The sequence below is a fragment of the Myxocyprinus asiaticus genome, chromosome 32, assembly GCF_019703515.2.
Source record: "Myxocyprinus asiaticus isolate MX2 ecotype Aquarium Trade chromosome 32, UBuf_Myxa_2, whole genome shotgun sequence".
Taxonomy (NCBI): Eukaryota; Metazoa; Chordata; class Actinopteri; order Cypriniformes; family Catostomidae; genus Myxocyprinus; species Myxocyprinus asiaticus.
In genome coordinates this window covers 44,257,108-44,268,161 of record NC_059375.1, presented here as the reverse complement: position 1 = coordinate 44,268,161, position 11,054 = coordinate 44,257,108, and the positions used below count along the sequence as shown (strand labels likewise).

Here is an 11,054-nt window from a genome sequence, read left to right as displayed (position 1 = left end):
AATCAACATTATGTCAATTGAGATTAACTTGTATTGAACCTGAAGCATTTCTTTAACTCTGTCTCAGATGTTTCTCCTAAAATTCCTTGGAGTAAGAATAGCCACAATATCGACTTACAGAGCTATACAATTAATGTAGAGATCATTTGGTCTTTGGAGTTCATGTTTGAGTTCATATTGAGATCTCTTGACTTTTTATTGCACAGTAGACATTGTGGAGATCTCTTATGAAACTCTAGAGGTAAACAAAGAGATGTTATGTAAATGAATCTCAGGTTTGGTGGGAAAGGAAACTTTCAGAAGGTTTTGTGAAAGCCAGAGAAAGAACTCTTGTCAGGTACTTGATAAGATAAACTGAAGCTAAAAGACTTCAGTTGTTCCACACACACCGCACTTTGGAACCGTTTTACATTCAGCTTTCTTTTCCTGATCAGGATATGTGAAGCATTTCTCAATTCAGGCCGAATGGATGGTCATGGTGTTGGTTTTGGAAGTTTCTCACCAGTTTTGAGGCTGTTGAACTCGCAGCTGCACAGAAACACAGTGATTCATGGCACAGGATCCTCTTAGTTTTACAATCATTAACTTCATGATTACCACAAACTCGAGCATGTTTGTCTTGTTCGAAGCGATAACCTATTTGAAGTTGAAACTGCTGATTGAACAGTCAAAGACAAGAGCAATGTTGGTGCTGTGAATCTGTGGCTTACAGTGTGCTACAGAAATCAGACCAAACCCAGATCTCAAAGTGCTGTTAAAGGATGATTGTTTCATTGAGGAAGTGATACAGTTTAATTGATTTTAATGACTAACAGATAATCTGCTACATGATGACTCTATCAGAAGGATTCTTTACAATGAATAGAAGATAAAAGACTAACCTAATAACATTAGTCACTAACAAATGATCATTTTTCATGTCCCTATTGTCCCAATCTGGAGACACATTTGCTGAATTAATAGGTCAAATAATGCACTTTGAAACCATTTCAATATTTGTTATTCTTTCATCTCTAAATAGGCTATATTTAAATGATATAAAACACTGTTTTGTTTAAACACTTGACATTTTCTCTTCTTACAATTCAAGCACTCAAAAAAAATATTTAAGATTTGGGCTTTTTTACATTGTGACAAATTTTGAGATATTTTTAAATGGCTTACATATTATAAATTCAGAATAAATATGCAGTGTTTAATTCAAAATAATGAGTAAGCTTTTAAAATTGAATTTTAATTCAAGTTTTAAACAACTAGGCTATTTGGCGTTAATTAAACTAATTTTATACTTAGCAAAGTTAGGCATATTTAAATCTAACAATTTGAAATTTAAAAATGAAATCTTAATTTTGCCAGGAATATTTTTGAGTACTTTTAATGTGGACAGTTGATTTATTAATGTATTATAATGATATAATGAAGTCTACAAGGCAAAAATGTGGTGCGTGTAATGCAATCTGATAGTTTTGTTATCCCCAAAATATTGTTTATTGAAAAAAATAATAATATTTACACTCCACCACACGGAAATCTGCTACATTTCACAGCTAAACCGAGATCTACACATCCATTAATTTATTTTCTATTACAGTAGACAAATGTACAATATTTTACAGTATTTACAATGCTGATGATGAGTACATAATCGTTTGTTAAGTGTCTTCTTCAATGTCCAGTTCCTGGTCAGAATCATCGGACATGTCTGACTCCAGCTCGCCGCGTTTGCGCATCACATCAGGACTCGATCTGTCCGAGTTTCTCTGCTCGCCTCCGTCCTCGATATCTCTCTGACCGCTCGGAGGATTCTCCTGTTTACACACAGACGGAAAGTGTCAGTGCTGCTTTCAATTCAAATGTTCAATTCAACTTTTTTAGCCAACTGTGTGTGTGTGTATGTGTATATATATTATTTTATTTATTTTATTTTAGAGTTTTGTTTTTTGTTCATTAAATGTCAATTAAATTTTCCATTTTTAAAGACGTTCTTTAGGGTTATATTTAGGAATAATAATTAGTATATAATTTTTAAATGACAGGTAACCTTCTTTAAAAGCAGATAAATCTTAAATAAAATTAATTTACTATTATATCATTAATGATAGCACTTATACAGGATTATTATTATTACTGAAATAATAAAGTATTTATTTAAGAGTAGAAAAACACTATAGTCTTTGTAAAAATATGTATAAAATAAATTACTATATAAAATGTAGCCTATATAATATTTATTATTTTCTGCTTTCAGTTGTCAATGTTTTAGCCAACTATATATATATATATATATATATATATATATATATATATATATTAAATGTTTTTTGTTTTTCGTTCGTTATACTGATGTAAATTTAACCTTATTTTCCAGAAATTATTTAGGGTTATTATTTAAGAATAATAATTAGGACAATTACTACAATATATGTTTTTAAGATTACAGGTAGGCTTCTTTAAAAGCAGATTAATCTGAAATATAAAATATTTTTTTCTTATAAAATATATTTTATTTTATTTCAGTTCAAAGGCCCTGTTGTGTATTTTTTTTTTTTTTTTTTTTGCATGAGCTGTTATTTTAATTTACTATTATATCATTAATGATAACAATTAGGACAGAAGTAGCTATTTACTTTAAGTGTAGAAAAACATTATAATCTGTGTAAAATATGTATAAAATTAGTTACTATATAAAATTTAGCCTAAATAATATTTTTTATGTTCACTAATCCGTGTTTTGTTTGTTTTATATGTGCTATAAGGTCTACAGCGCTTTAAGTAATCATGAACTAGAAATCAGAATTAATTATTATTTTGGATAATTAATGATGACGCATAAGATAGGATAATTATTAAAATGATAAAAGTCATTTCTATTGGTTTAGATCTGTTTTACAATACACATCGTTTCAGAAAGTCTTAATGTCTTAAAAGACCTTAATGTGTGACTTTCTATAAAGCTGTTCACTTTGGGGTGTTTTCGTCAACTTAATTAAGAATATCTGATTTTCTCACCTGTTTCAGTCGCCTCCATTTCGCCCGACGGTTCTGGAACCACGTTTTCACCTGCGGACAAATTTACATGAGTCAGATAAAAAACCTCAAGAAAACAAATCATTATGACTAATCATCTATAACCAATAAATACATAAATAATCCTTCTGTCTGGTGACGTTACTCGCCTGTCTCTCGCTGAGCTGCAGCATTTTGGCGAGTCTCTTTCTCTCTGGAGGAGACAAATACTTCTGCGTCTCAAACTTCTTCTCCAGCTCGATGGTCTGATCATTAGAGAACCGAACCTGTCCCCCTTTTCTCTTATGAAGAGGACGCTGAATGAACGGAGTCCACAAGAGAGGTTTACCTGAAGAAAAAAGATGCAAACGTGTGCAAGAATTGACATTTAAATGTTTCGTTTTATCACATGGAAGTGAAATGTGCTGTTTTGTTGTTGGTATGTAGTCAGGTTGATTTGTCTCATTAAAAGATATTTTGACATGAATAAAATCTGTAGATGTCACCACATGACGCACACTTTATTTGCATTAGCTGAAACATGTTGACAGTGCAGATTGCTGTTAAAAGTGTGTTTGATTTGTATGTGCGGACGGAATCACTTTGGGACTGTCTGTCAGCGTTCACATCCGTTGAAAGTTTTACTTTATGAGCAGGAGGACTATGGCAAAATTTCCGTCAATGTGTTTCCTGTTGGTTAATCTGGTGAATGGGGTGAACATCCGTCCAATCCACTCACAAAATACATTGGAAACTGCGATTTATCCCCTCTAAAACATGCAATTAACAACGCTGGGGATATATATATATATATATTAAAAATCATTTCTGTGGCCTATACAATTCATAATACCATAACAGAAAAAGATCAACTATATGTAGACCAGGGGGAGACAGGAGCCCGAACCTCATCCTGGCCCCGCCCCTGATGTAGACTATGGTATTATAGGCTATATAAAAATATCTATTAATTATATATATTAAAGGAATATTCCGGGTTTAATAGCCTACAAGTTAAAGTCAATGGACAGCATTTATGGGATAATGTTGATTACCACAAAAAAAAAAAAAAAGAAAAAAAGAATTATTATTTATTTATTTATTTTATTTTTTTTTACTCGTCCCTCCTGTAAAATCAAGGTAACAGAGAGGCACCCACAAAGGATGTGAATGTAGCCAATTTTTGGAGGGTTTAAAAGCAGAAATGTGAAGCTTATAATTTTTAAAAGCACTTTAAATGAATTCTTCTGTTAAAACTCATGTATTATTTGATTAGGGTTTACCAGCATTATGTCGTCATGGCAACGAAGTTGTAAAATTGTCTCTAACTTTCCACAGATGTGGTTAGTAAGTGATTTTATCACACTAAATAAATCATATTAACACACATATTGTTTATGTCTTGTGTCTATACTTTTGATAACAGTGAGTATTTTAACGTTTACAGATTATTGACCCCATTGACTTCCATTGTAAATGTCTCACTGGAACACACATTTGTGCTTTTGTACAGAAAAGGAGGGACAAGGCGAAAGTTTTTTTTTATTATTATTATTTTTTGTGTGTGTGTGTTAATCAACGTTATGCATAAATGCTGTCCATTCAGATAAACTTGTACTGAACTCAGAATATTCCTTAAATATGTTATTTGTTAGATGTAACACGAAATATTAACGTTGTTAATTACAGTATCTATATGATGAACTCTAATGAACAAATTTATATATGCCATTTGCTGATATATAAAATTGTTTTGTCATATATAAATGTAAGCTATTTATTTATTTGCACTTCATGTCCCGTGAGGTGTTTTTGGTAGCTGTTAAAAAGGTTCAGCCCAATGAAAGGAAACGAACAATCTGTTCGGCTATCAGAAGTCGAGTGTTTCCTGAATATGTGTGTATTGAGGATGTGGATAAAATAATCAGCAGTGTGCACGAGTCCTGCTCCAGGAAAACATCTCACAGCTTCTGAAAGCACATTGACTCCTATCGAGAGCTCAAGATTTCCGGCATGAACGGAAAGGGCCAGGGCTTGCTGAGCACAGACCAGCACTGGTGTTAACACAGCATCTCAAGAGGGCATTTTTAACCACACAGGGGTATTTTAAACACATGCCCAAATATCAACCGCTTCTCAATGAATTATTCCACTGCGCTCCTTTTAAGTACTAGTCTCATGCATTTATAATGTGCTTTAAACTACAGTTTCGAAATAAAGACATGCTTCCTCTTCAGGTCAGTCTGGTTGATATTATTAACCACATGACCTTTTGGTAAACAGACCTCATATATATATATATATATATATATATATATATAGCGGTCATATATGTTGCGGCCCCCTTCGGCATATTGCAGTGCCGTTTTGCGGCCCATTCCGGCCCCTTTTTTTTCCCACCGGGAAAAGTCCCGGTGCTCCCCATGGCCAGTCCGCCCCCGCACCTAGTTGGTTAATCCTAAAGTTTGTACCACCTGATGTTTTCAGAAAAGAAATGTTTTAGCATGAGAACTGTTATATGAAAATGAGATTTTAGATTATGCTCTCACCCAGTGGGTCGTGTCGGATCAGTGCGTGGGTAAAGTCTCCCATGGAGCGCTGGAACGGGTATACGGACGCGTATGTGGCCGTGAGGGCGTGCGGGGACAGAACCGGGTGGATCGGCGTGGGCTCGTAGATCGGGGTCCGGTATGAGGGTATCAAACTGGTGAAACACGAGTTGTGAGATGGTAGAGTCGGTGTCGGTACCACGGGACTGGACGTGGACGTGTTTCTGCCCAGAATGTCCTCGATGTAGAAGGGTGTCGGGTGAACCGGCTGCACGGGGGTCGGGGCGTACAGAGAGTGCTGGAACTGCATGACTGGAGATGAAGACGAACTTCTGCTGAGTAAACCGGTGTCAGTGTTCCTGTACTGCAGCTCCTGGTTCCATGTGGTTTGTCGGGCTGCGCGATGAGTAAAGCAGGAGGTTATTAGTGAGGGAGGAGAATAACGGGTCAAACTTCCTGCAGGTACACGCGCTCTGATTGGCTCTCTGAGAAGAATGAGATGAAGATGAAGGAGAAACCAGGAGAAAGTCAGGATGCACCTGGAAAGCTGTGCATGTGCTGGATATGATTTCAAAACATTCTCATTTCAGTCCGACGACCAAGACTGCCCTTTCACACATATAATGCCATAATTAATGAGTTTATGTTATGGCTAATATGAGATGTTGGATGTTTCATTTTTGGGCCAAACTAACAGAAGAGTATCTTTTGCGTATAAAGCAATAATAATAATAATAATAATAAACAACAACAACATATAAATACTATGTCCTAGTGCATTTTTATTTATTTATTTTTTGCTAGGCGTTTAGGCCTCTATAGACTACACTAAATCTATATAAGCCTATACATATTTGTATATGCATAGGCCTATCATTTATAATCAATGCACTTTATGAGATTAAAGGAATATTCCGGGTTCAATACAAGTTAAGATCAATGGACAGCATTTGTGGCATAATACCACAAAAAAAAAAAAAAAAATAATAATAATAATAATAATAATAAAAAAATACAATAATAATAATAATAATATTTTTTTTGACTCGTCCCTCCTTTTCTTTAATAAAAGCACAAATGTGTGTTCCAGTGAGACACTTACAATGGAAGTCAATGGGGTCAATCTGTAAACGTTAAAATACTCACTGTTTCAAAAGACACAAGACGTAAACAATATGTGTGTTAACATGATTTTAGTGCTTAATACCCTTTAATGTGTAAAGTTTTCCAATTTTACAACTTCGTTGCCATTACTACGTAAGTCCTCTTAAACGACTGTAAAAATGACGATTTAAACAACTTTACAGCTCAAATAACACATAAGAATTCATGTGTGCTTTTATAAAATTATAAGCTTCACATTTCTGCCTTTAAACACTCAAAACATTGGCCCCATTGACTTCCATTGTAAGTGCCTCATTGTAACCTCCAACTTTATTTTATTTTATTTATTTATTAATTTTTTTTGTAATCCACATTATGCACATTATGCGACAAATGCTGTCGACTGAGCTTAATTTATATTGAACCCGAAATATTATTTTAATGGAAAATATCCACTATTATTAGCTATATGAAGATGTTTCCTATAGGGTAATGATGCTAAATCTTTTATTGCTGTCGGAAAAACAATTTTAATTTATCTGGCAGTTTCAAAGTCACACGAAAAGCAACAGCAAAAGAAGTAGACTATATGTTTGTTTAAGTGAGTTGGTTTGCATCAGTTGTGTTTTAACAGTATATCAGCAGCATTATGAGGGTTACTTTTGACATGTATTCCACTACAGATTACAGAATACATGCTGTTAAATGTAATTTGTATTGTGTTAGATTACTCAAGGTCAGTAATGTAATCTAAATACTTTGGATTACTTCACTTGTTTTGACTATAAAAACTCTGCCAGTACAGTAAGACAAAATACACGTTAAAAATACATTCTCTGAAAAACCGAAATATCTTATGCAGTGTTGTTTCTAAAACAAGATAAATCAAATTGATCTTATTTTAAGGATTTTTAGATATTTTTACAGGAAAACAATACAAAAAAATTATTATCAAGAATAAGATTTTTGCCCTAATATCAAAGATCTTACTAGAGAAAAAAGAAATTATGATCTAACGTGAATTTTCTTGATAAATAAATATGATCGTGTCTGGTAACATGTGCATGTAAAATGGCTAGAAATAGTATTTTATCTTAGCGTAAAGCTGACAATTTACACAAGGTTTATTTCTATTTCTTCTGCTCCAAACTTACTTCAAACGTTCTTCTCTGTCTGCTCGTATGAATGTAACACATCATAAGAAAGTGTTTCACCGCTGTTCAAATGCACTTTGGATCGCATCATTTATATGTATAAATGTTTTCCATCTGAAAGGACGAAATATTAAATGAAACAAATGACAATAAAATGCAAAGTAATCTCTTCAGTAATCTAAATACTTTTTGAATGTAACTGTATTCTAATTACCAATGATTTCAATTGTAACTGTAGTGGAATACAGTTACTTATATTATGTATTTTAAATATGTAATCCAGTTACATGTACTCCGTTACTCCCCAACACTGTATATCAGGTCAGAGTTCATGTCAAAACGGTACCGGATTGATCCACTCATTCATGTGTTTCACAGATAAGTCTGTGACTAATATCACTTTGGCATTTATCATTGGAGAAATGAGACCAACGGCTAATATTTGAGCTTTGACAAAAAGCATTCACATGAAGTTGTGGAAGTTTCTTACAGTGACCTTCAAGTAAAGCAGCCATGCAGCTGTGACAGTACCATGGTAAAGGGATGGTAATATTATGGTATTTTGATACATGATAGGTATCTCAGTACTCTGAGTGATTGTTTATATCGTCCAAGCATCTGGAACCTTTTGAATGAAACCTAATTTAATGAACACCTTATTAGGACTAGTTACTTATTATAGGACTAGTTACACCAGTCTCATTGCACACATGAGTAGACCACTTTACTGAGTTTGGACAGTGCTAGTGAGTTTTTTTGTTTCCTACTCCATAACAGACATTTTATTTCCCTTTCATTAGGCTTTTAATGATTGAAGTAATCTTTAGGAATAATTGAAGGCAAACAATGCTTTTTTGTTTTTGTTTTAATCAAACATCATTCGAACAGAACATATATTGCACGGGAGGAAACATTTGTAAATGCATCTATAAGTCTTGGAGTTCCAGATTTAAAAAGCCCTTCATGTATTTGCTAATAGATTGCTTAATTGAAAACATAACATATTTATATAAAAATACCACAGATACTGTTACTGTGAACTCTTGATACACTTAAATAAGGGTGATGTGTAATTTGAAAAACGTAACCTCTCTTTTCTTCCTCAGCATAGGCGGCCTATGGGACAAGCAAGACAGGCGCCTGGGGTCCCAAGCTGGGATAGGGCGTACACATCTGACATGCAAAATCAAAAGGAGAGTTACAGACTCGAACATGTAATAAAGACACACGTTCATTTCTCATCTCTTTGTCATTGCGAGACTTTACACGCCCACAAAATTGCCTTTGAATGCAATTTGCATGCGCAGTTCTGGTCTTGTGGTCCGATTCTGAGCGCTATATAGCGGAGAATGCCACAGACCACGATATTTGACCCACCCTGCTGGGACTGTGATCCAGACACCTGGATCATCTCTAAACATGCAGAACTTGCGCTTGACGACACCGTGCATCTGGATAAATGCCAGGTTATAACGCTCTTCTCCATCATTTGATATAATCAGTTGAAAATGTTCACAAACATCTCTTTTAAATAAAATTCATTTTACTGCCTATTTTCATTTGGCGGTAATAGTGCAGTCTAAATTGCTCCAGGCAATATTTGTGAATGAAGCGCAATCTACAATGAGCCACAGAAAGAAGACGTGTTAGCATGGAAGGGAATAACAATGGTGGTGTAGTGACTGACCTCAATCCGGGTGGCGGAGGACGAATCTCAGTTGCCTCCGCATCTGAGACCGTCAATCTGCGCATCTTATCACGTGACTTGTTGAGTGCGTTACCACGGAGATGAAGCGCGTGTGGAGGCTTCACGCTATTCTCCGCGGCATCCACGCACAACTCGCCACATGCCCCACCGAGAGCGAGAACCACATTATAGCGACCACGATGAGGTTACCCCATGTGACTCTACCCACCCTAGCAACCGGGCCAATTTGGTTGCTTAGGAGAGCTGGCTGGAGTCACTCAGCACACCCTGGATTCGAACTCGCTACTCAGCGAGTTTACCCAGGCCCCTATGCAGCACAATTTCAGTGCTGATTGCACTTGCTAAAACAGATTAAGGGTAGTTAGTGAATAAGACGCAGTTTTTTTGTGCTGAAATTCCACATGCAAAAGTGGCACAACTGTTTAATGCATTTTTTTAATGCGGTGGGGGGGGGGGGGGGGGGTGTTGCAGAAGGGCCTACTTTTATTTTTTGTGTAGGGCCCCCAGAGTCCCTAGAATCGCCTCTGCTCCTCAGTGCTGTTTAAAATGTTGGGGCTTTCTGTTCAAGAGTTTTGACTTCCTCCACAGCGCTTAAAACTAGAAAACTCTCAGTTGAATTCAAAAGGGTTGCATACATTTTGTCATCTGCACTGTGATATTGAGGGAAGCCCGGTGTCTCATTTGCATAAGTAATCTGCTCTGTTATACTATAGGTTGCTCCAGGAATACAGAAGCAGAGCAGATCACAAGTGGTGTTGTGATGGCACACACGGGAATGTTTTGACCTACAGCGACACCTCTGTTTGACAATCATTGCTGTAAATTGATCTGCTGTCACATTCACATGTACTGCGACATGTCGAAATGATTCAGTCACATCCAGCATGTATTTTACACTGTAAGCGAAGCTTTGGATGTGAAATATTGGAGTAGCCTCCTAATGATCTTGAAACGCATCGATGTTTTTATTGAAACAGACAGGGAACTATTGGGCTGTTTGATTAACTACATCAATATCTAGGAACTTTCCCCTTTTCCTCATTACTAAGAGAGCAGAAATGCAGTTCATTCTTAAAACTTGTTTCGTCTTAGTGTAATTTCAGCTGCTGTTTTGTTATTTGCATAATTTCGTCATTTGATAGCAACACAGTCCTTTGATAAGAAATATACAATCAATCAGCTTATAAAAGACTGATAACTTCTTATCAAAGTAGCAGGTTTCAATTAGCAGGTGATTTGAGAGGCAAATACACAATTTACTTCCAATAAGGAAAATGAATGATTACTCAAACGAACAGGAAAACAGATCATGATCTTCTTTGATGTGGTGGCAGAAAATCTGGTAGTCCTACATGAAGTGTTGGTTTTAACTCGTGATTCTTTGGGGTTTCAGCCTGAATTGCGTTTATAGCTCTTTTGCATTGAGAAATATACACTCGACATCTCAAAGCATCATTTTAAACCGTCTTTGACACCATTTTGGCTTGATTCAGATATGCCGATGTTCTAACAGACAGATGCAAACTTCTGAAA

The 11,054-nt window shown here is 35.5% G+C and overlaps 1 protein-coding gene across 1 annotated transcript; it reads right to left on the bottom strand.

Moving 5' to 3' along the window:
• Positions 1–820: 820 nt before the first annotated feature.
• On the bottom strand, positions 821–6,191 carry hhex (hematopoietically expressed homeobox). The gene is made up of 4 exons (XM_051667972.1): positions 5,556–6,191; positions 3,177–3,355; positions 3,010–3,060; positions 821–1,808 (listed from the first exon to the last, which is right to left on the bottom strand). The coding sequence occupies exons 1-4, from the start codon at positions 5,863–5,865 to the stop codon at positions 1,653–1,655; spliced, it is 696 nt and encodes a 231-aa protein (XP_051523932.1). The 5' UTR covers positions 5,866–6,191; the 3' UTR covers positions 821–1,652.
• Positions 6,192–11,054: the final 4,863 nt, after the last annotated feature.